At 30.7% G+C, this 26,607-nt stretch overlaps 2 protein-coding genes across 2 annotated transcripts in view; one reads left to right on the forward strand and one right to left on the reverse strand.

Annotated features, from left to right (window-relative positions):
* LOC107454198 (cytoglobin-1) overlaps positions 1-26,607 on the reverse strand; it is a 156,699-nt gene that overhangs the window by 5,072 nt on the left and 125,020 nt on the right. Inside the window, exon 3 of the mRNA XM_016071303.4 lies at positions 18,770-19,073. Coding sequence (XP_015926789.1) covers positions 18,770-18,963 — 194 coding nt within the window. The 5' untranslated portion in view covers positions 18,964-19,073. The remainder of the gene's footprint in view (positions 1-18,769; positions 19,074-26,607) is intronic.
* On the forward strand, positions 11,545-13,417 carry LOC147802155 (THAP domain-containing protein 2-like). The gene is made up of 2 exons (XM_087153609.1): positions 11,545-11,990; positions 12,754-13,417. The coding sequence occupies exons 1-2, from the start codon at positions 11,838-11,840 to the stop codon at positions 12,850-12,852; spliced, it is 252 nt and encodes an 83-aa protein (XP_087009735.1). The 5' UTR covers positions 11,545-11,837; the 3' UTR covers positions 12,853-13,417.

The raw sequence follows: 26,607 nt of genomic DNA on the forward strand, positions 1-26,607 counted from the left end.
AAATTCCGCAGGAAAAAAACTTTTTACTTCTTAAAAGAAAAATATTTCTGCAAGAGCTCAGTAACGTTCTGCGACAATGTAGCCTACGATTCCGTTACGGGGGGCCAAGACCTACTATGCCCATTTCAATTTTCTTGACCTTGGTCTCTAGGGTGTAAGAGTATGTTCCGCGGTTGGATGGTCAGCCGAACGATGAGCCCCCAGTGTTTAGTCCCCAAGCATCCTTGGTACTCATTTTATCGACACACTGAAGGGATGAAAGTCGGAATCAACTTTGCTCGGTACGAGGATCGAACCCAGGACTTGTGGCGCGAGACGGCGAAGCGCTACTACTGATCCATAGGGAGTCTTTTTTACATTTTAAGTGAATGCAGCGGGAGAAGTCCTTCATGTTAAATTCTGTTTCTCTTCCATTGATATTTTAAAGTTTAAACAAAAGTGAATTTAGGTAGTTTAATTCTAAATTTGATTTAAACATTCAAAATGAGAATTTTTTTTTTAGTTCTTGCGCATTTTTCTTCTGTTTGTAACTTAAAATATCTTCTACACTTTTTAATTAGAATATTCAAGGTCACCCCCTCGAGCCATTAAGAATGAGTCTCAGAACGTCAAACTCCGATCATTGGATCAAAACTTATGCAGGGTGGGTTTTTTTCAGGTGCAAGTTTTTTTTTAACTCGCTGTACAGTAACGTGAATATTAAGATGCATTAAAACTGGGTTAAATGAAAAAAAAAATGAAAAGAAATAAAATTATTTAATACAATTAACAGATTTATGCCAACCAAAGAATGTAAAAATATAATTATCTTTATTACGCAACTAAAAAATAATAATAATAACTTTTATTACAGTTAATTTAGGTTTCTGAAAATATTTAGCAACGTGCGAGAGAAAACAAATTTCCACTTTCTCGTACTCTATTGTAAACAATTTACCATTGTCCACTGACAATTACCAAACGTGCATCAAATTTGGTGGAAACAATTCAAAATACAACTGAGCTTAGTGTAAGCTTCTTCAATGGAATACCTGCAAGTGACGTAGTGTGGTTATATCGATCCTGATTGGTTGCTAAAACATAGCTCTTGTTTACGTTTGCAACTGTTCTTTTCATGCTATTTCGAGTAAGTCAAGCCCGTCAAGCATCAATTCTTTTTAATGACACATTCTATATTTTCACACAAAGATAAGACGATTCTTTCATTATATATTCCTTACTTAACACAATGGCAGACATGAAGCCACATAGAACATCATCCTCAATGGCTTGGCCTTATAACCTTCTCAAAAAGTTTTCCAGGATAACCTTTTTCCTGATAGTGTTTTCCAGTTTTTAGTTTTTAAGACCAAAATTTCTTTTTCCAAAGAACATATAGAAAAAGACCTTTATCATATAGAACATAAACAAACTAATTATGTATCGAAGTTGCTAAGTACTCAAAACATCACGTTCGCAATAAAATATAAAAGCAAATTATAAATCTAACTTAAGCAAAATACGTAGAAGAGAAATAATTATATTTCAACAAATTCATTGTGAGATACGGCGCTGCTTTTAATTAACTTCATGTTAATTAACATTCTAACATAAGTGGAGAAACTTAGCTCAACTCTAAAACGCCATTTTGTTTAGAAACAATCAGCTGGAGCTGACTTAATAGGTCACGTGTGTAGGCATCCTGATCCTTCTTGTTCTTCTAGAAGTGCGAGTACCCAATTATTGGTTTTTACTTTAAGTACACCCTTGAAATTGTGTACGAATGCTAGATTCGGCATTAACTTGGAATAAAAGTATTTATTTATATAATTTTTGAGTTTTTCAACTCCAAATTTAGTTAGGGATTACACAACAGTTTTAACAATATAAATAAGTTCAAATATAGACATTATAAGTAAGTATAAATAAGTTAAGATAATTTCATTTGTATAATGATGTGGTTGAATTTGACACCCTATTGAAACTCTGACGAATTTCCAACTTGTAACAGTTCAATAAATTATATTTTGATAAATGTACCGTAAACCGGGGGGTGTCTACCCATTTTTTCAGTTCGTCAACTTTCAAGTGGTCAACTTTTGTAAATATTAAAGAAAAAAGGTTTTTAATAGGTGTTTCGAAATCGCTATTTATCCCTCTATAAAGCTGTGAAATCGATTTTAGGAAATATTGACAGTTACGCTGTTACTGTATATTTTTATAGAACTGCTGACAAATCTCTCGTATGGGGCGAGTCTACCCATTCTACTAAAATGAATGTTAACATTGTAAATAATCAAATTTTACTATTAAATTGTTATTTTAGTTACTATATAGGATATTTATGAAGTAAAATTCATAACTTTATTATATATTCCATTTTTTTATTCAAAATATAACACAAATTGAGTATTTGATAGATTATCACATTTTGATCACAGTTTCGTTTTTATAATCATTAGCATTATAAAATAAACTTTTTTTCTGATTATTGTTGATAAAAATAAAATAAAATTAATATAAATTTACCATTAAATAATTAATAAATAATAAGAATTAAAGATTATTAACAAAATCATGGCATTTTTTTGTAACATTTAAATCCATTTGTTTTGCGAATATAATTTCGAACCATCTGTAATAAAAAATAATAATTTATTTAACTAGCATTAAATACAAAAAGTTAATTTTGTAATATAAAAATTGAAAAAAATAGGTAAAATAAACATATTTTATATTTACATTTATATTTAACCTATAAATTTTCTAATTAATGATAAATTTATCAATGCAGAATTAAAATAATATACTCAAATTCATTTAAAATGACTTAATTTTAATATAAACAAAGTTCTAAATTATATTATTATGCTTTATTAAAACTAAATACGAATGGGTAGACTCGCCCCGCGAATTCTGGCTTTTTGTTTACAACAGCAAAACTTACTTTCTTTTTGTTTTTTTTTTCATATAAAATTAATGTAATCTTAGTCTTAGATAAGTTCATCACTTAACCAAAGTGATAATAGCAATAATAATAATATACTTACGGAGCATCAACTAAAAGTTTGCTGATTTTCAATACAAATCTCTCAAAAGACGTTTGAACAGGTCGGTTAAAAAGACACCAAATAAATAAAAACGGATCAAACTACTACAGCGCCATCTTCCACAGAGTCTGAACTAAGTCCTCCGTCGGTAAAATTTGTTTTATTTGCAATTTAAAATAGTGAAAATTAAATAAAACTAAAATGGGTAGACTCGCCCCTGGATGGGTAGACTCGCCCCGGTTTACTGTATAACAGTTATCAAAATTATTTTGATGGATTGTATCTTCAACAAACAGATACAGTTCCTGGCAAAATTATTAGACGCACTGTTAGATTCTATGCAAAATCTCAATTATCAAGTGATACTATACAGCTTTATTGTTTTTCCGTGACTAAAACCAGTTTGCACTTGTTTACGTCATGTATCAATTGGTTAAAGAACACGATATATAATGTAAATTCAACGAGTGGGTAAACTAGACGATATATTATATAAATATGAAATAGTTATTACATCAGGTATTATATTAGAATATTGTAATAATTAGACCAAATTATTAGACGCTCTGTAGTTTTTTAATAATTACATGTTTTGCATGAGTTTATAGGCAATACTTTTATGTTTAAATATTCAAGTAATGAGTTTTTATTCAGGAGATTTTTTTCATACTTACTATATGCATTTAATTTTAATGTATTGCATTACAATCTAATTGAAACTCGAACGAAAACAAACCGGTATCATTTGCTTATAAACCTTAAAGCTGTATAGTATCACTTGATAATTTATAATTTGGCCAGAGACTGTATATTACATGGATAATTACGAGAGTTTATAGTTTGTTTAAATTTAAAATTTAATGAATTTAAGAGGAAAAGTTATTTTCTTCATGCCACTCATTAACTTTATTAAGTATTTTCAGAAACATTTAACAAGCGCTCCATTAAAAGTTTCAGAATAAATAATTTAATTTCTCGAAGCATTCTTATTTGATGGATTTTATGAATATTTAAATTCTAAGATTTCGTCAGAAGTAAACGATCTCTTTCTAATTATTATTTAAGGTCTCAACACATAAAATGTTTAAGACTTAAAAAACATTAAAGAAAAGGGGAATTCTAGAAGAAAAAAATATTTATTGTACGCGTTTTTAGAGCAAAAGAGACTGCAAACTTTTTTAAAGGCAAGGATGAAATATAAGTTTAATATTTTAAAGTGGAGATTATAAAAAATTCCTTTTTTCTTGAGTTCTTTACCTTCTAAACTATTCATTGCAGTTTCTTAAGTTTTTTTTCTTTTTCTTTTTTTGAACACGAATCTTTTACAATATTTTTTTAGTGACAGAAAATTTTCATATTTTATGCGACGGAGAAAATTAAGATAGGAAAAAGTAAATAGCATTTTTATTATTTCAGATAAGTATAAAATGTGTCAGATTGATATTCTCTAATTAAATAGAAACCTTTCTCAAAAACACTGAAACTGTAAAAATTCTGAGCTTTTGTACTGACTGTATTGTTAAACAGTATTGTTAAAATAATACTGAAAGATTAATACAAAAAATTGACACATATTTCAAATTTTCTTAAAATTAACTATATTACGAGGGCCATCCCGAAAGTTGGGTTTCCTATTGATTTGAGAAATACGGAAATCAGTTAATTTTAAATAATATTTGCATCATCTTAAAGTTTGAATGTTTGCTTAGTTTTTTACTTAATCCCCAAATCTACCGACGCATTTCTGTAGAGGCTGCGATAGTTTTTGAATGCCCATGACACACCAGATCCCCGCCATATCCTTGAGAAAATATTCTACAGCCCACCAAAAAAAGAAAAAAAAACTAATCACCCTTAATAATTTTTGATCTAATCATCGGATCTTCACGCTTTAGGACTCAATCTTAATGATTCGAGGGGGGTGATCTCAAATATGTTAATTGATTAGTGCACATGAGTTTCTCCTTTAGAGGTAATTAAATTTCTCACTTATACGAACGTCTTTAAATGGTGGTAACTATGCAGCAAAAATGTTGCAGAAATGTTTTTTCTTATAAAAATAAATTTTATTTCGAGATTACCTTTTTATGGGAATTTTTCCTAAACGGAACTTATTTTCCGGATATGCCTCGCATATATATATATATATATTCCAAATATTTTTTTTTTTTAGTTGCTTTTAACAATTAAAAAAACGGCTTTTTGTAGCGATTCAGAAAACCGGAATCAGTTATCCGGAATAGCGATGGTCCCGATCGTTCCGGATAATCGGTTCCCTACTGTATATATATATATATATATATATATATATATATATATATATATATATATATATATATATATATATATATATGGGTCATTCTCACAAAAACAGTCATTTTCATGTCCCCAGTATATTTTATGTTTGTTTTACAGCTTACGAAAAAAAAAAATCAGGGAAAGTGTCCTTCAGAATGCAAGCTAACAAAAGAATAAAAATAAAATTATCAATTTTTATTTTTTATTTATTTTAGGTAATTAAAATATACCAATATGTCATTCCCTCACTTGTCCCCACTGCTGATTTACAAAAAGAAAAAAATTATTTCTGAAATAAAATTTTTTTTTTTACAAATTCGTGTTTTTTATTTCAGAGTACTGAAATATAGAATTTAGAAAATAAATTTTAAATTTAATTTCTGATAAAATTATTAGCACAGCACTATTTTAAACTTTGTCCCCAGTGTTTCGCGTCATTCCCTCACAACAATGTTTTTATTACCTGCAATCTTCTTAGAATAAAAATATTTTAATAAAAACTTCAGAAGTTAACAACTGGCATCATAGAACAAAATTGCAGTATGTTTCCATCTTCAACTTAAAGAAGCTTTGCTGTGGAATAAATTTGAATGAATCAAACCAGGTAAAAATTTTTACATTTGTCATTCCCTCATGTCATTTTTTAGAGTAAAATAAAATACAACTTCATCAAGAAAGTGGATAATTATATGTTGCTTTCTTGTATGAATATAATTGTATGTCATTGACTTCAGAAATTAATTAGGCCTAACTGCTATTTTTAAATTTTATTGAATTCGTCATTCCCTCACTTGTGTATAAAGTGTGGGAATGACGCTGAAGTGAGGGAATGATTCAAGATGAGTATATTATTAAATTTTTTTTTGTTCAATCATGCCAGCCAATTTTATTTCCCAAACCTGTAAAAACTATTAAATATATAAGACTAAATTATAATAAATATTAGATATACTTAGTATGTTATCATTTTCAAACTTTAGGTAGATGTAACTTAGATAAAAACATGTATTAAAATAAAATATCATTCCCTCACTATTAGTGTCATTCCCTCACTTTTTAAATAGTGAGAATAATTAATTTACTTATTAATTAATTTGAAAAATAAATTAAAAAATTTATAAATTAATTTATTAAATTAATTAATTTATTTATTAAATTAATTAATTAATTATTAATTATTGTAAATTAATTAATTATAAATTAATTATTTAAAAAATTAATTAATTTAAATATCAAGTATAATTTATAGGATATATACTTTCTTTATAATGCCATTACATATTTCTATTAATATAAAAAGTTTCAGAGCTTTTTATTCACTTTACTTTTTTGGGATTTTATGAACTGAAAAATGACAGTTTTCGTGAGAATGACCCATATATATATAATAACAGGGCTACATCCCTGTTATCATTGGTGTATTCAACTTTAATAATGCAGTCAAAAGCCATAACAAGTTATAAAAAGGTTTATTTAAAGTTATGCTGGTGGTTATAATAGTTCACATCTCCACTCCACAAGGGAGGGGGTGTGGACAAGACTCCAGATGGTTCCGGCAGATGTTTATTGGAACACGTTATTCAGTAAGAGACATGCGAAAATCCTCGGTCCCGCATTAAATACTACAGATTATGATGTAATTAGGTTCCAGTCATACATACCTTTGTAACTCTACGCATTATGGAAAATCATTTACTGCTTTCTAAATTAGGTTCCAGTCGTACATACCTTTGTAACTCTACGCATTATGGAAAATCATTTACTGCTTCCTAATATGGAAGTGAAAGAGGAACAAGATTCTAAAAATAACTCCTCCTTTGAAATATATATATATACTTTGTAACTTTACGCATTATGGAAATCATTTACTGCTTCCTAATATGGAAGTGAAAGAGGGAAAGATTCTAGAAATAACTCCTCTTTGAAGTATAAATCTAATTATAATTCATTGGTATGTTTTCAAGAATATCTCTACTCATACTCTTTAACAAAGACATATATATATATATATATATATATATATATATATATATATATATATATATATATATATATATATATATATATATATATATATATATATATATATATATATATATATATATATATATAAACTAAAGTTCATTTTAGATAATTCCATTTTCTTATCAGATGAATTCAATTAGCAAAAAGATTAAATTTTAATTTGCGCTTGGTCATTAGCAAATCAAGTGTCTAAATAACGTAATGAGACTGAGAATTTCGAAATTAGCAGCCTACCTGGAATGGCTAGTCGATGAGTTTCTCCGCAAAATTAATACCAATCTAATTTACTGTGCTGCGTGAATTTGCTTCCATTGTTTAATGACTAATAATGGGAGGAAAGGTAATTATGGAACGAAAGGAAGTCACCTCTTCACATCAGTTTGTTTCCCAACATCCTTGTTTCTTCATTTAAATTATTTCGACCATTGTCAGGACAACTGGGGTCGAAAGTTTTATATCCAATTCTCATTCTCCAAAGTATAATAATACAATTTGGCGAATGTGCTTTTTTTCTGAAAGAACAGCACTTTACTTGAATATACAAATATCTTTTGTGTTTTAATGATGCGATGCTATAGCCTAAATTCATACTCGGAATGTTTTATTATAATCTAGAACAGTTTTGATGCTACAAGACAAACTTATAATTTAAATAGATTTTAGAAGTTTTATTATATATTGTCCTACAATAAGAGAAGAGAAGTTTTCAATTTTCAGCAATTTTTTTTCTTCAAATTTATTCAAGCTATTCTTAAAGAATTATTTTATAACAAGTTAATGCAATTTTTAATACGTATCAATAAAGTTTAAAGATTTCAGAGGGTTGAAAATCTGGCAATAAAACGAACGAAAAAGAGAGTTTTTGAACACCCTTGCAACTTGTATCAATTATTTTGATTATAATTCGGCAATGATTGCATGAAATTTCATAAACCTACCTTAAATATTGACGAAAATATGAAAATTTTTATATAAAATAATTTTTTTTTCTTACTTTTTCTTATTATAACTGCTGAAATACTCAATAAAATTAAACGAAATCTTCGGAGGAGTTTTTAAGTAATAACAAAAATATCGTTTTAAAATTTAAAAAAAAAGCCGTCCAGACGGTCGAGCGGTTAGCGTGTCTGACTGCGAAACCAAAGGTTGAGGATTCGAATCCCGCTCAGGGCATGGATGTTTCTCTCTGAATGTTGTTCTCTATTATGTGATGTGTGAATGTGGCCCACCCTATAAACGGGTATCTGTAGTAGTATGGCGTGGGTAACGTTGCTCGCCTCTGAGACTTAGGTTTACGGGTGCCCACTGGGTAACGTTAAATGAGTAATACTTCCGGCGTTCTCCGAGGTAAAGAACGAAAGTTCAGTGCCTGCCATTAGAAAAAAAATTTAAAAAGAAATTGCTAAAAATTGCGAAAGATACGTGCATGCTCTGCAGAGGGGATGGTAGCTCGACGACCTGCGCGTAAAGTCGAGCACTTTACAGTAGAACGAGGACCAATATCGCACATGCTCGGTCCCTACGCAAACTAATTAACTGTTTTTAGAAAAATTATTAAAAAATTTAAAAACTATTATTAAAAAAATATTAAAGCTTAGGTATTACGAGCAACGAGATACCTGCAAGTGGCGTAGTGTACGTATCTCTAACCTGATTGGTTGTTAAAACGTGACTTTGTTTACGTTAGAAACTGTTCTTCCCTTTCTATTTCGAGTTAACTTACCCTACCAAGAATCAGTTCTCTGAAGTGATAGATTCCATAATACTTCACAAAGATTCTTGCGCACTGATTCTAATTCTTTTATCATACTTTTTTTACTTAACACAAAGACAGACACGGACAAAACTAATTATGCATTGAAGTTGCCAGGTACACAAAACAAAAGCATATTACGTAAATCCAAAGAAATACGTAAACACGTAATAAATCTAATAAATTATATTTCGACAAATTCAATGTGTGATACTGCGCTGTCTTTAATTAACTTCGCGTTAATTAACATTTTAACTTATGTGGGGAAACTTTAAGACGCCATTTAGTTCATTGACGATCAGCTGAAGCAATAGGTCATATGTGCGGGTATGTTTATCTTCTTCTTCTGGAAGTGCAAGTATCTAATGTACTTTACACCTCAAAAACTTTTCGTGTATCTTAACACCAAAGTAATGCTCTACTACGCCAAGAACCAAATATAGTTCCTGGTTACACATAAGAACGACTTTAAAAAAGTAACGAGTAAAAGTACAGGTAATTTAAGCAAATGTAATGCGTAAAAAGTAACTAGTTGGATTTGAATAAGTAACGAGTAAAAAATATCATTTTGGGACAAATCGAAATGATAGATTCTATATTATTGACGCCCTTTGAAATGAGCACATACGTAAAATTAATATTAATTGCTGAACTTTAAGATCTCGATAACCCAGATAGTAAAATAAGGTTTATTTTCACTCAACCTTTTAATGTAAACCTAAAAAAGTTTTTTGTGTGATTTACATGTAAACCTTCTAACCTTAAAACGAGATGTGTGACAATCTGGTAAACTCTACGCGCATTACCCTAATCCAAAACCTTGGAAAACAACCTTCGAAATAAAAACCTTAAATCCAGGTTGTCTTAGGGTTTTCAAGCGTGAAAAAAATCCTTGAATAAAGAAAGGTCACAAGGTAAAAATAATCTTAAATCTAGGTAATTTTAAGGTTTCTTTTCGTTGTATGCTCAGGTAAAATATACCTTGTCATGAAATTTTAATGGACAATGCAATTTGATCCTATCGCTAGTGTGACGTCAGCTAATACGTCATTATGTACATAAATGACCATTTTACCTAAGTGACAATACTTTTTAAAAACGCTTTAAAAATAACTAGTGGTCCGCGCCCCCTGCTCGCTAACGCTCGCCAACCCCCGAAAATTGCTACGCACTCTTATATGGTTTGCTTCGCAAACCAAGTTCGCTACGCTCGCTACTAACTTAGGTACATTGCAAATACGCGAAATTGTAAGAATTCAAAACAATAATAAAAATCCATATAACAAAAATTATTTTAAAAGAAATTACATCTTTTTAGTAAATACTTAGTCATTAAAATAAATTTGAATTCAAATAAATGACATGTAATTCGTTAAACCTATTAGAAATGTGCTATAGTATAAAATCTTAAGATAAAATTTCTAAAACTGATATCTCTTTAAAAAGGTTAAAATTTTGGCGTGAAAAAAGGGCTTTCGAGAAAATACTAAAATAAAAATCTATCGACAAAGACTACTCACTTCTGCCTAGCTTAATAGTATGAGATTGCCGCAGCTGATAGGGTGAATTTCGGAAGAGATCACATTTGATGAGAATGCTCTCTCTGGTTATTTCAGTTTCCGTTTTTAAAAGCGCCATATGTTGAGCCACCTCAGCTTCATTTGGCATGTGACATTTTTAGCGGCAATCATGGGTCGATTTTCTAGCGTTGCCATTCGGGGAGTTGTAATGAGGCTTTTTTTGTCGCCGTGTAAGAGAAATATATTTATAGATTCTTAATCCTTTTAGGATGAAAGGTTTGAAACTGCAATATTTTTGCTTTATTGAAAAAAGGTTTTTTAGTACTAGCATTTTCATGAAAATAAAAATAAAAATTCCAACACAAGGTGGCCGTAAGGTTACATGCTTTCTAGGTAATAGAGGGTGCCCTTAAATTAATGTCCTAGTTTCAATAGCAGTTAATATAGACTTATTACAACAAATCATACATGAAATTGAATGTAATTAATTAATAGTTACATGTGTTTAATATGAGCACCATACTAAGGCTGGGCAATGTCAGAATTTCGATATTGTGGTATATTGTGAGCTTCATATCACGATATTATGATATACCGCGGTAATTAAATTGTTATGTATATTATAAATGCTAAGACTATTTTGCAATTAAAAATTTATGTGTTTAAAGAGCATCATTTAAAAAAAATGGGGTACTTATCCTATATTAGCTCGCAGCATAATTATCCCATGGAATCAACTAATTATAAAGCATCATTATTTTAAAACAGAAAAATTTTATTAATATAAACATCAATTACTAATATAAACATCAACACAATTATAAACATCAAAACAGTTATAAACATCAACACAATTATAAACATCAACAATTATAAATATCAACACAATTATAAACATCACAAGGAGATCCGACAATCCAATACCTCCTAGAATAAGGAAGGCCTCAGCACGGGTTAACATAAATGAAAAATCCGATCCGTTGGTAGTCCAACGAAGTAGACCTGAATGGCTGCCACATTCTTCCATTAGCATTGGCGTCATTCATAGCTTTGATTTTGGCGAAATGGAATTCCGGTGACCATAACAGTCATTCCCTTTGGCGCCGATTCTTCCCCTTCCACGTGTTTTGTTATTTTTAATTCGTTTTCGTGAAGTTTTAAGTTATGATAGCTACTGTTGGATTACATATTTGCAATATATATTAATGTGTCATGCCTTACCATTGCTGTGCAGTAAACTGCAAAGGAAATTATGCTAACGGTCCAAAAGTTGCCGTATTTAATTTTCCCAAAGATGAAGCTCAACAAAGACGTTGGCTAGAAGCACTCTCACCGAAGGATTTTATCATCACTAAGAATTCTCGAGTAAGTTTTCTCACTTATTGTTTATTTCTGTTGAAATCGGGGTTCGTTGATTTAAATCAACACTTTCTTTTTTAAAATAATCATTCAGGTAGTTAAATCAAATTATATTAATTTTTTTATTTTGGAGAAAAATATATATTAAATTTAGAAGGCATTTTAAATGAGATAGTACAAATTTTTCATGATTTTCATAGTTTTAAAATTTGTTTTAATTGCATTTTTGGGTGAGAAAGTTTGACAAAATGTGAAAACATAATGCAGGCTATAAAATTCAAACAATATGAAACCGAAAATTTAAATCATTCAAAAAAAAAATCACAAACCTCTATTACAACAGTTCTATAAGTATTTTAATATTGTTTTTCCTAGAGTGATAATTTAAAATTTTACCAGAAATTAAAAGTTTTACTTAAATTTTAATTTGCGTCTCTTACTTCATTGGGTATTGTGCATTAGAAGTCTTGGTTTTGTGAAGAAAAAATAGAAATTGTAATTGAAAATTTAATTTGAATCTCATATTTCATTGAGTAAAATATGACTTTCAACTAATATTTTGATTTTTCTGAAATTTTTTTTTCGTTGAGTTTAAAAATATGAGAACATTTTAAGAGTGAGAACTAAATGTAAGAACATAATTTTTTTTTTTACATCAAATATGTAAAAAAGCTTATGACATCAAAACTATAAAGTATTTAGTATAATATTTTTTGAAGAAATAGTTAAAAATAAAAACAAAATACTTAAAATGTATACTTGTTTTTAGGTGTGTGAGAAACATTTTTCGTCGGATGTCATAGTTAAAGAAACGGTGAAAACTGACCCAAAGACTGGTGAAATAAAACAAAAATTGTTCATCTTGTGAGAAATCTATCACATTAACGGATATCGAAGAGAAATTTAATGTGATAGATGATGTTGAAAACTCTTACATTCAAACATTAGACAGAGGTTGTTTGGTTTACCCTAAGCAAGAAATTGTTGACATAATCTTGCACGCATACTAAAAATTAGTTTCTGAAGAGTTTGAAAGCTCATTTCTACAAATGCATAATCATAAAGTTTTGGCTATTGAAACTACTATTAATGTTTTGGAAAGAAAGGAAATATTCTTAAATGACAATCAATGCTCTGCTCATGATTCCAGTTTCATTGTTAAATTTTTGGTAACTCGAGCCATTAACACCTTTTTAAGCAATTATTGTAAAAAGCTAAATGATTCAATTTTAACTGAACGACTTAATAAAAAGAAAGCTAACTTAAACTTAAAAGTAACTCAATCTAAAATTGAACCAGAAACTAAGAAAAGAAAACTACAGACATTAAAATAAAGGAGCTGTTTGTTTTTTTCAACATTAAAATATAGAATCAATTTTTGATACAGCTTCTGTTTTTTATTTGTAACTTTTAAGACAAGTAGCATTATAATACTTTTTGAATTTATTTGAAAAATATTTTGTATGACTAGACTAATAAATTAATGTTTAAGTGGTCATATTTTTAATAAGCTGAAGAGATTTAAAATGAAATCTTACACTGTTTCTATATTTGTATTTGAAATAAACAGTTATGTTGCTTGTTTCATCACTTTTCATTTTTGAAAGCTGTGAAAAGCTAGTAACTTGTAAATAATTTTACTATACTACACTAGTTTAAAATTGTGTTCAAATTTCAATAAAGTTAAGGATATAACTTTATATCAGCTGTCTTAAAAATGAAAATTTGTTTTCATAAAAAATTTTACTCAATGATAAAATTATTTATTATATATAGCTTGTTTTATGTATATATTTAAATGAAAGAATAATAATAAATGCTTACATAGATAAATTGTCAAATAATATTGTCTCATTCTTTTAAATAAATTACAAAAGGTATATTAGAGTGCAATTTTTTTTATTATCTTTATTTCAATTGATAATGCAATTAAAATAATTTTTCTCAGAATGTTAGTATATGTTCGATAAATTTCATTCTTTTCAGTAGAGACGAAAAGTGCTTAAAAAATTTTATTTTTTGAAAGGTAAGTTTCTAATTAAAAACAAACTCATATAAAGTATCCGATCGAAGCTTTCCTGAAAAGACGCGGTAAGGATTCTCGTTGGACTACTAAGGATTGAGAGGGGTGTGTCGTGCTGAGGCCTTCATTCTAGGAGGTGTTGGACAATCTCGGATATTTTTAAAATCAGAAGCACGCTATTCTCAAAATGAAACCAAAATCAGTAACTAAGTATACCATGGAGGGTTGATATAACGCGCGGGTGTTTGAAATCCGATATCGCCAATACCACGGATATGACGCATGCGCTGTAAAGTCAAATGATACCACAATATATTGTAGGAGAAATTTCTAGCTGCCGAGAGGAGGTACCGTAAATATTACGCGCAAGCCTTTGAGTTCTTCACCCCTAAATCAATCACGTGCCATACCAATACCTCCTTACCATACCGCCACTTCCTCGCCGCCGGTCGGCCGAAGATATTGGCTAGCGGTGAGTACCGAGAGGTGCAGGCATACCGAAGTTCAATAACTCGGTATTGCCGAAGAATATACTTCCGAATATCATTACCGCGGTATCAAAGAAATACCGGTAAATGACGGTATTACGGTATATTGCCCAGGCCTACTTCCTACTTGTATTTATTTTTGACGTATTGCATTAGAATATTAACCAATTGATACACGAACATAAACAAGTATAAACCGGTTTCAGCCGCGAAAGAACAATAATGCTGTATAGTATCACCTGATAATTAAGATTTTACATAGAATCTTATAGTGTGTCTAATAATTTGGTAAGGGTCTGTATGCTTCAGAATCTATATGCTTACATTTAATATAGTAGAATAAAATTGAAACTTTTAATGTAAAAAAAATATTTTTAGTTAAAAGTTGAGTTTTTTTACAAGACAATTAATTCAAGACAATTAATATTAGTATTGAGGCGAAAATTTTTTTAAGTCGATGTCAAACCTAAATTGCACACCTTTGCCTTTATTATAATTTCAATAACATGATTTTCATTTCTGTTTATAGATCTGATTTTAAAGTATTTCTGTTTTAACCCTTTTCATTTTAACATTAGGGATTAAAGCTAGGTATTTTATTTATGTCGCAGAAGGTATAAGGTAGGCATTTTATTTATGTCTCACTAGAGCTGCACAATGGGCTATTGGCGACTGTCTGGGAAGCATCCCTGAGGATGATCCGAAGACATGCCATCACAATTTTGATCCTCTGCAGAAGGGGTGACACCCCCGCTTTTGGTAGCCCTATGACCTGCACGCGAAGTCGAGCACTTTACGGTAGAACAGTTTAACGAGGACCCATACCGCACACCCTCAGTCCCTACGCAGACTGATCCAAGTGGTCGCCCAACCGCACACTGACCACAGCCAGTGATGTTTGACTTCGGAGATCTGCTGGGCACCGTGTCTTAACGATCAGTCCACTGCGGGATTGTGGCTTTTTGGAAATCGTCTGTGGAGCATATTTTTTATATTTAAATTTTTTATTTTTCAGTGTGATAGAATATGTGTATTTTTCAGACTGACAATATCTATCTGCATTGTAATAACTGCACATTTTTTCCGCAAAATGTTTAATTTCTGCAACCAATGTTTATAATTAGTTATTCCGAAAAAATGCAACTGTTTCTTTGCCATTGTCAGATTTCAAGAGTAAATATTGGCTTTCGGCCATAACGATGACGATTATTTTTAAAAATTATATTGATATAATCCAAGGTCTTTAATGACCAACTGGCAAAACTTCAAATAACTGGCAGTAAATTAACGACCCTGCTATTCATTAGGCAAATCAGAACTGCATATTTTGAAACTTCCCAACCAGAGAGCACTGAAAACAAGTAAATATATACGCAAATATGGAAGAGAAAAAAACCCAGATATTAAATGTTTTACTATAAAAATCGGATGATATTATTTTGCTGCAAGAATGATAGCCAACCAATTAATATTACAAACAATCTTGAAAAAAAAAACGACTTCCTTGAATTATTTTATTTTTAACGTTACATTATACTTACTTTTAATTAATACAACTTTTTTCGATTTGTTAAACATTTAATAAAATATTTTTAAAAAAGCTCCTTTCAATGTTAATTATTCAACTTTTTTAGTAAATTTATTTATAATAGCATGCAATTAACTCAATTATTTTATATAAAATTTAATCACTTTAGTTGGGTATCCATTGTTTTTTTATTGAATTTTGAAAGAGTTAGTCTATTTTTTTGGGGAATAAACATTATTACATATTGTTTTAATTCTATTCATTTGATTCAAAATTATATTAAATAGATGTTTTTAGAAACGTTTCATTATAAAACAATTACAATCATTTCTTTTATCGTATAAATCAACAAAACAGATATTTTCTCTTTTGTAATACTCAAATACAAAAAATTAAAATTAATATTATCATCATGATTGCGAAGAAACATTAATTCCTCGGTGTATATATTATTTAATAAAATTGTATAATCTTTGAAATTAAAGATAATTAAATTGTCTAAAAATGTAAAAACAAATTTAATATTAAGAGTATAATTTTTTGGTTGATAATAGTGCAAAAATAAGTTAGCTAAGAGGGATGAAAAATTATATCCTTGTGGTATTAGATCATTTTGAATAAAAATATCTTTTCCATTGTAAAGATAATTACTAAAAATATAAAAATTAATTGGAATTTCGTAATAATCAAAATCGCAATCAAGGATCACAGTAATAACTCAAAAGTATATCTTCTAGTTTAGAAAGGGAAATGCTATTGAAAAGATTCTGAAAATCAAGAATCCAGTTTTATTATGTTTAGTAAATTCTTAAATATGTTGATTATTAGTAATAATCCAAGAAATACCTTCTTTAATAATACTGTTAATAATTTTACATTGAAAAAAAAACAGAAATTATTTTCTTACAAACACCCCTAGCAACAATTTTACCTTGGCCCCAGATGGGTTTAAAATTGGCTTACTATGGGGTTCTGTATCAATATGTACCAAGGGACCAATATTGGAATGTCTAGAATTTTTTTAATATTGGCCCTATAGGTCGCTGGGCCCATGTCCAAGAGTTCGTGGGTTCGATCCCCGCCGGTCGAAGACTCACCGTGTAGTAAAATGGTGACTGGTGCACATTAAATCAGTCGAGTCACAAAGTCCTCCATGTTCCCACAACAAATCATACCTCTGCGGGTACTGATCCAGGAGTGTCCTTGTCTTCCGGATTGGCTCAAAATTTCAAAGCTACGGAGTTGAACATTAGTAATCGTAAACCAAAAATTGGATCGGCTGTTTAACGGCGGTTATAAAATAAAAATAAAATACTGGACCTATATGGGCCTAGTATCGGTCTTTATGGGGCTGAATGATGAATATTAAATGTCGGGTAAATCTGACAGTTAGGGCCGATATTGACTGCTTAATGAATATGAAAATATCGGGTGAATCGGACAATTCTGTGTAGGGCCTCCATTGGCTGAATGAATATAAAATATCGGGTGAATCTGACAATTCTATATAGGGCCTCCATTGGCTGAATGAATATAAAATATCGGGTGAATCTGACAATTCTATATAGGGCCTCCATTGGCTGAATGAATATAAAATATCGGGGGAATCTGACAATTCTATATAGGGCCTCCATTGGATGAATGAATATAAAATATCGGGTGAATCTGACAATTCTATATAGGGCCTCTATTGGCTGAATGAAAATAAAATATCGGGTGAATCTGACAATTCTATATAGGGCCTCCATTGGCTGAATGAATATAAAATATCGGGGGAATCTGACAATTCTGTGTAGGGCCTCCATTGGATGAATGAAAATAAAATATCGGGTGAATCTGACAATTCGATATAGAGCCTCCATTGGCTGAATGAATATAAAATATCGGGTGAATCTGACAATTCTATGTAGGGCCTCCATTGGCTGAATGAAAATAAAATATCGGGTGAATCTGACAATTCTATATAGGGCCTCCATTGGCTGAATGAATATAAAATATCGGGGGAATCTGACAATTCTATATAGGGCCTCCATTGGCTGAATGAAAATAAAATATCGGGTGAATCTGACAATTCTATATAGAGCCTCCATTGGCTGAATGAATATAAAATATCGGGTGAATCTGACAATTCTATGTAGGGCCTCTATTGGCTGAATGAAAATAAAATATCGGGTGAATCTGACAATTCTATATAGAGCCTTCATTGGCTGAATGAAAATAAAATATCGGGTGAATCTGACAATTCTATGTAGGGCCTCCATTGGCTGAATGAATATAAAATATCGGGGCAATCTGACAATTCTCTATAGGGCCTCCATTGGATGAATGAATCTAAAATATCGCGTGAATCTGATAATTCTGTATAGGGCCTCTATTGGCTGAATGAATATAAAGTATCGGGTGAATCTGACAATTCTATATAGAGCCTCCATTGGCAGAATGAATATAAAATATTGGGTGAATCTAACAATTCTATATAGGGCTTCCATTGGTTGAATGAATATAAATTATCGTGTGAATTTGATAATTCTGTATAGGGCTTCCATTAGCTGAATTATCCATTAGCTCTATTGAATGAATCTAAAATATCTCGTGAATCTGATAATTCTATATAGGGCAAATATCGGAAAATAACGGTCCTTTGAACCCTTACTGCACCAAGATTCGCGAATATGGGCCTAATCCAATGTGGGGCTAAGTTATTTTGCTTCAAGTGACAGTAAAATACAAATATTTATCAACTTACTTAACAAACATGGCGACTCCCGTTGTATCCATAGCTCTGGCAATGGCTTTCCAAGACTTGGATATGCTGAATTTCTGTCGGGCTGTCAGTGGTATCCGGGGATCTTGGGGAGGAGGGGCGGCGGGAGCTTCTGTAGCGTGATTAAGATCCTGGACACTCCCGTTCTTTTGCGCTTTAGCGAACGTGCAGCCCATTGTGAGTTTTAAATACTGTTTTCTATAACGTGTTCACAATCTCAGGAAGTAATAACTCTTGCATCTTTGCAAATGCTTCTCAGTAACGTTTTGTTCCTTCAAGTTCAAACCTGGAAGAAAAAAAATATTTCTTGTTGTTTTATTTTGGAAGAATTTTATTTCAGTTATTTTTCAATTGAAAATGTTGCAGTAATTTGTAAAATTTCTTTACTGTTGAGTTATTTAAAAATTTTTTTTCTTGAATTTGTAACGAACTATCATAAATAGCAATGATATCAATCTTAATCATTTAACAATGGATTATAATTGAATAAAAAAAAATTCCATTAAGCCGGTGAAAGTAATTAATTCATTTTTTTTAATTAAAGAAATAAATATCACACCAAAAAAATAAGAAAAACTAGTCAGTTAAAGTATATAATAAAAATTGTAATCGCCATGTTACAATCATTGGTTACCCATTCCTCATATGCTTTTTTTCTGGTTTGACTCCGATAAACGTCACAACATTTCAAATCAGGGCTTGCAAAACTGCCTCAATTCAAACAGCAGCGGTCGCCATAGCAACGCATGCAATGACGACCTATGCGCACTGTTTACTATTACACTTGAACTCAGTTGAAAAATGTGATGACGTCCAAATACCGTGCGCACGCCATCAAACACAAAGTAATACCCATTTTGCCGAAGGGTAATAAAAGTTAACTTTTATAACCAACAATGGTCCTCATTTTTGGAATAAAATGTTTATGAGGTTAAAATTGCAGTTTTTGATCATTTATAGCATAATAATTGCTTTGAAATAAAGAAAATAAATTTTATGTGTTATTTCAGCACATAAACGAATCAAAGCTCAGACCAGAAAAATAGTAATGTATTTTTTTGAAAGAAAAATTTAAATGTTAAAAGACATTTAGCCCGCGTAACTTCTCAGAAATTAGTCTTATCGGCCTGGATTTGTTTTTACCCATTGGTAAAATGGGTTTTGTTTTGGATTTGATGGCGTACACACCTTATTCGGACGTCATCACACTTTTCAACTGTGTTCAAGAGTATTAGTAAACAGTGTGCATCCGTTGCTATGGCGATTTCTGCTGTTAGACAATTTTTTTAGAATTCTTTTTTTCACTTTTAATTTTGTTATGCATCAAGTTGGTGAATTTATTACCTATTGTTTAAATATTGTCTTAAGTTAAAACTTTAAAATGAACAGAACAACTTCAGTCAACTTCAAAACCATTATCTCAAAAATAGAATTGAACAAGTCATAAAAAATCAGGCTAACATAAGCATTAATAAAAAATGGACACAGCAAGTTCAAATTGAAAAAAGGCAGACGATAATTTTGGAATTTCTTAAAGTTGATTGTTGTCACTTCTGAGTTTTTTCTTTGAATGTCCTCAGCGAATGTTTTTATGAAATGTTAATTTAAATTATTTTCATATTCATTTTGTGATTTACTTATTTATGATTAATATCTTGGCAGTGATTTTATATGACATAAATATAAATACTGAAGAAAGAAAAGAATTTTGTGACTTCTTAAGAAATGCATATTGACTGGAATTAATGAAAACCAAAGAACAACGATAAAAGGACAAATCAATTGATGCAGTTTTTACAGCCAATGACAATTTTTGTTTATGAAGGTCTATTTTGGAAGAAAAAGAAACATTTGATCAATGAGTAACCAGTGATTGCAATATTTCAATCACAATTTTCTTTCTTTCGTAATTACCTTGTTTATTCTTTAGAAAAGAATTTAATTGTATATTTGTTGTAATTATTACTTTTCTCTTCAATTTAGTGTAAAAAAATGCACTGGAAACATAGGTTACTATGTAAGTATAACATTCACTTGATTAGATAAGCAATGTCCGACGCATAATTAATTATGAGTCAGAGCTATTAGATGCATATCGATTTGGGTGGTGCGATTTCATTTGACTCGGCGGAAATTTTTTTAATCGGAAACATTTTATCACTTTCCTGGATAGCGACGAGTATGATAAAGTATATGCTTTATGGATGATGTTTTCAATATAAATGTAAACAACAACAATCTGGAGCTTTTGACTTGCTCCATTTCCGGCTAGAAAGTATACAGCTGTTTACTACCGCTTATTCTGTGAGGCGATGTTTTCAAACAGACAATTTTGTTTTTAGTAAAGTGATTGAATTATATAATTTCTGAGCTCAAATATGCTGTATTTCATAAGATATTAAATAATTCTGGTGGGTTTGAAGTAAAAATTTGTTTTAGTTATTTAGAGACGTATTGTTAAAAAAAGATGTCATGGTTGCTAGATTTAGAAAGAACTCGTTTTTTTGGCCTACCTGATTTGGCCTCTTTTTACTTGTTTATTGATGTTTGTTCTTGGTGCAATCCTTGCATTATCATACGTTATTGTTAGCGTATTGTTCGAGCAGTGAGATTAAGTTCATTTTACGAATTATCATTTAGGTTTAAATTTCGAAGTTGATTGATCTGAGGATTGATTGGGAGAAACATCCGTGTTCGGAGTACCGGGCAATTGTATACCGGGCAGTGGCACTGAACCTTAAAATACCATCAGTATAGGGTATACCGGCACTATACCTAGTATATAATTCGGCCATTTACCAAATTTACCAAAGCGACTATGAGATTGTCAACATTCACCGGTGGAAATCAACAACCACGCATTTCAGTCAATCTCAGTATATATATATATATATATATATATATATATATATATATATATATATATATATATATATATATATATATATATATATATATAGATATATAGATATATAGATATATATATATATATATATATATATATATATATATATATTTGTTATTGAAATAGAGTGTTTGTTATTAGTTTTGGAAGAGAAGCATTCACCATTTCAAAATTAATATTTAAATGTTTAATAAATTGAAAAAAAAATTGAATTTTTTTTACTTAGAATGTTTTATAATATAGAAACAAAATGAAACAATAACAGTACCTACATCAATATAACAATAATAAATATCAGGAAAACGTTTTTAAAACCATATTTGAAAGTTAGATTTTTAAAAAGGAGAATAATGTCTCTGTTATCAATATTTATTTCTTTTTAATTAAAAAATAGTACTTCGTTAGAAATGAATCAATCAAGATATGTTCCTTAATTAGAAATTAAGATTCTGTTCCTTAATTGAGTAATTAAACTAAAATTATAATTAACAATTGAGCGATAAAATAGTAATTAGAAACGAGCAGATTTTTCATTAGCGAAGGGTACTTTTCAAAAGGAAACATTTTATATCCGCACCTGAGTCAAAGAAATTTCTGTTTTAATGATATTCAGAACAATTATAAAATAAGAAATGCTTATATGAAGTTACTTTGAGAACGAAAATTAATTAAATTTGTTCTTTCGAGAACTGCCTCGGAAATCTACAGGCATGAGACACATTTTTTATTTAAACCACCGAATCGTAGTGGCACTTTTATAACACGAAGCGTCACTGCATTATTTAGGTCACATCCCATTTGAATTTATTTTTTAAAAAATCATTTTTATGATTAAATACTTAATTATTATCATATTTGAAGAGATGCATTTTGATGTATGAATTACAAAAAAAATTATCGTTGCCAATATTCAATGTAAAAATAGATACACGTAATTAATGACAATGTCGTGGTTTTAGACGGAAATGTTCCCTGGAAAGTTCTTTGGGGGTCAGTCTATTGGATCAGTTAATGAATACTTAAAGAGTATCACATTGCTCACTTAATAAACGTTTGATTCACAAAAAGTCATAATTTAAAATTTATTTCCATTTTTTCGCTCTAATTTGAATAACATCGCTCAGAAAACATAACTGAAATGTTTAGATGGTCCCCGAAAGACCATTCTATGTCTTGTTTCGTCCTTTGACATTCAGAATGCGTGAGGTCTTTTACAAATGAATTCTTTTCAACTTGAGATTACGGCGAGTAAATTTCTGGTATGTATTCATTTCATTTTAAGGGAAGACATCACAATTTGCGAATGATCCAGTTCAAATGGTTTAAGTGACTGCAACAAGTATTTATATTTTGTTGCGATTCTTCTGCATTGAATATTTCGAAACAGTTAAAAATCGCTTTATATCTTTGCTTAACACGGTTTATAAAATAAATATTGAAGTTACAAAACATGGAAGGAATAATACTCTGATAACAGAAGATAATAAAAATAAAATGGTTAATTTTTTTAATCGAATATAATAAAGATGCTATGAAAGAAATATCGCTATCAATATTATTATTTTCCGTACCGAATGATGTCGAGCATAAAGTTAATCTTGATGAGTTAATTTCTTTTTCTACTTTGATAAGTTCTAATATAATAAAAAGCCTAGAAAAGATGAGAAACAACAATAATAAAAATTTAAAATTACTTCATTATTCGTCTTGGTTTTTTCCCCTTCCTTTTGTTGTCTTTCAGTTTTGCGCATGGTTGGGTGGATTTATTTTGTATTATAACTGTCGCTGATTTGTCGACCCGATTTTTGGGTTTACGAGTACGAACGTTCAACTCCGTCTTCTTCTAATTTTGAATCTAATCCAGAAGACAAGGAAACTCCTGGATCAGTATCCCCAGAGGTATTGATTTGTTATGGGAACTAGGACGACTTTGTGACCCCGACAGATTTAACGTGCATCAGTCACCATCACACGGGGAGACTTCCACGGACGGGGATTGAACCCAGAATTTCTTGGAGATGGGCCGCGTGCTCTACCAATCAGGCTATCCCGGTTCTGGGTGGGTTTATTTATTTTATTTTATAACCGTCGTTAAACAGCCGACCCAATTTTATGGGTTTACGACGACTAATGCTCAACTCCGTAGCCTTATATCTTTGAACCCTATCCAGAAGACAAGGGAACTCCTGGATCAAGTATTGAGAGAATTTGCCTTCGTGGATTACTTTTCAGTGAAGCTAACCCGCATTTACGTTACATGGAGAGGAAGACCGCGGGAACCTCCCACGGTTAGCCTGTCTGCAAGGTGACTCTAACCCATGAACCGTCTACCGCTGAGGATATTTAACGTCAGCACTGTGATCGGTGCAAGCCGGATGCGGAATTCATATCGACTGTGATTCGAACCCGGTTCATAACTTACTCTTCATTACCTACTGCAAGGGGTCGCAGATTCGATCCACGCCGGTCGAAGACTCCCTTTGTAGTAAATGGTGGCTGATGCGCGTTAAATCTGTGGAGTCAAGTTCCCCATGTTCCCATAACAAATCATATCTCTGGGAGTACTGACCCAGGAGTTTCCTTGTCTTCTGGATTGGTTTAAAATTACAAGGCTTCGGAGTTGAACATTAGTAGTCGTAAACCCAAAATTAAGTCGGCTGTTCAATAACGGTAGAAAATCACACAGAAGAAAGGACATAGAACAGCGAGAGAGAGAAAGTTACACCCTTGCCTACGGTGGGATTCGAACCCACAAACACAGGCCCCGTAGTCCAGTACAGTAATCACTAGACCAGTGATCGGAATAAATTGTATAGGGTAAAATTAGCGGATTTTGTAAGTGACCAGGTGTAAAATTTTTTAACAGGGGATATTGCTTAAAACATATGGTCACTTTTCTCGAAGTTTAAAGATTTTAAGCTATTAAATAAGCTGCTGTACTAAAGTAAGGCATTTGTTTTAAACATGAATAATATGATAAAACACTACATGGTTTATTTTAAAATTTAAAAATTCTAAGAGACAAAGGTGAAATAAAATAATTTTCAGAATATTATAAAATATTTATTTCATATTTATTCTGAAATAATATAATGCACATAGGGTGTAATTTTTAAAAATAAAACTGATGATCGTCCCACAATTTTTTTAATTGCAATTTATTTTATTTAGTCGCCACCCTATGGCGAATGGTGACCGTTCATTTTGCCTATATCTTATAATACGTTACTGATTTTTTTTGTTTTGTTTTGCAATCACTGTCGATTTTAAATCATTTATGTTCATTGAAACACGTTTCAAAAGCGTAGCTATTAAAAAAAAACGGTACAGACGACGTGGCAAGTGACGTAGTATAGGTACCTCGATCCTTATTGGTTGTTGAAACGTGGCATTTGTTTACGTTAGCAACAGATCTTTCCATTCCATTTCGAGTAAGCCATGCCCGTTAAGTATCAATTCTCTTAAGTGACACATTTTAAATTCTTTCTCAAGGAATTCTTTCACTATATATATTACACTATGTATTACATAATTCTTATATTATATATTTCACTATATATTTAATTCTTTTACTCTATATTTACACAAATACAGGCACAAAGCCACTTGCAAAATAAACAAACTAATTATGCATAGAAGTTGCCAGATACTCTAAACAAAAATTATATCATGGTTACAATAAAACACGTAAATAAATAATAAATCTAAGTTAAGTAAAAGAATATTCAACAACTAATTAGATGAGCCATACGACTTTGTATTTAATTAACTTATCGTTAATTAATATTCTAACTTATGTAGGGAAGCTTAGATTAACTTTAATAAGCCATTTTGCTGATAAAGATTAGCTTGACGCCATAGGTCACATGTGTGGAGACGGGAGGTCTTCTTCTTGAAATGCAAGTACCCCACTTCCCTTCTCTTTCATTTGATGACATCACTTCTTGTTGATTTTGCTTTGCTTACTTTTTTTTTATATAACCGTTGTTGAACAGCCGGGTCAATTTTGGGTTTAGGACTTCAGATGTTCAACTTCGTATCATTTTAATTTTTATCCCAATACAGAAGACAAGGGTGCTCCTTGATCAATCCAAAGGTATTGATTTGTTATGGACACTTGGAGGACTTTATGACCCCGACAGATTTAACGTGCAGCAGTCACCATTTACTGCACGGGAAGTCTTCGGCCGGCGGGGATCGAACCCACGATCCCTTGCACATGGGCCCAGTACCCTACCAACCAGGCTATCATAGCCCCTGCTTTGCTTACTTAACATAATTGATTAAAGTTTAATTATTATTAAAAAAAAGCAATGAAACTCAGTTTTGACCAAATAATGCTGTAAGCTAGCAAATGACACTGGTGTTATCTTATAAACAGCTGGAAAAAAAGAAGAATCGCTTACAGTGTAATTTATATAAATGCTTAATGTAAATACAATTAGAAGAGTTAATTTTTAACGTCCTTGTCGCACTAACTTTCTGAAATTTTAGAGGGATTTTTAAAATCAGGGGTTAAAATTGTACCTGACAGCTGCTGTCCAAATTTCTAGACCCTAGCTGAAACGGTTCTGGAATTATAAAAGATACACGCACATTATAACAGATGACACATTTTATTATTATAAATAATATTTTTTTCCTAGTGTGAAAAACGGGCTTGTAAATTATGCAAACAATCATGCTGCCATAAGCAAACACACAAATGGAATTTAATTTAAACTTGAGTTGTTGTTAAATAACTTTACATAAAATGAAGACCTTTTAAAAGAGAGGTTATGAATGCATAAAATACGAAATAAAGACATTCTCCTGAAATTTAATCAAGAGTGGAATTGTAAACATTACTTCTATGTTTATTTCATGAATCTAATCATTGTTTGGTTTGCACAGAACGAAATAAGATACCGGATTT

This window comes from Parasteatoda tepidariorum, chromosome 10 (genome assembly GCF_982258835.1).
Source record: "Parasteatoda tepidariorum strain Cologne lab strain chromosome 10, Ptep-v5.0, whole genome shotgun sequence".
NCBI lineage: Eukaryota > Metazoa > Arthropoda > Arachnida > Araneae > Theridiidae > Parasteatoda > Parasteatoda tepidariorum.

Bases quoted from the DNA above. Each gene is read 5' to 3' on its own strand.
- LOC147802155 (XM_087153609.1), top strand. From the start codon at position 11,838: ATGCCTTACCATTGCTGTGCAGTAAACTGCAAAGGAAATTATGCTAAC. The intron at 11,991-12,753 runs GTAAGTTTTCTC...ACTTGTTTTTAG, and splicing joins TCATCACTAAGAATTCTCGA to GTGTGTGAGAAACATTTTTC.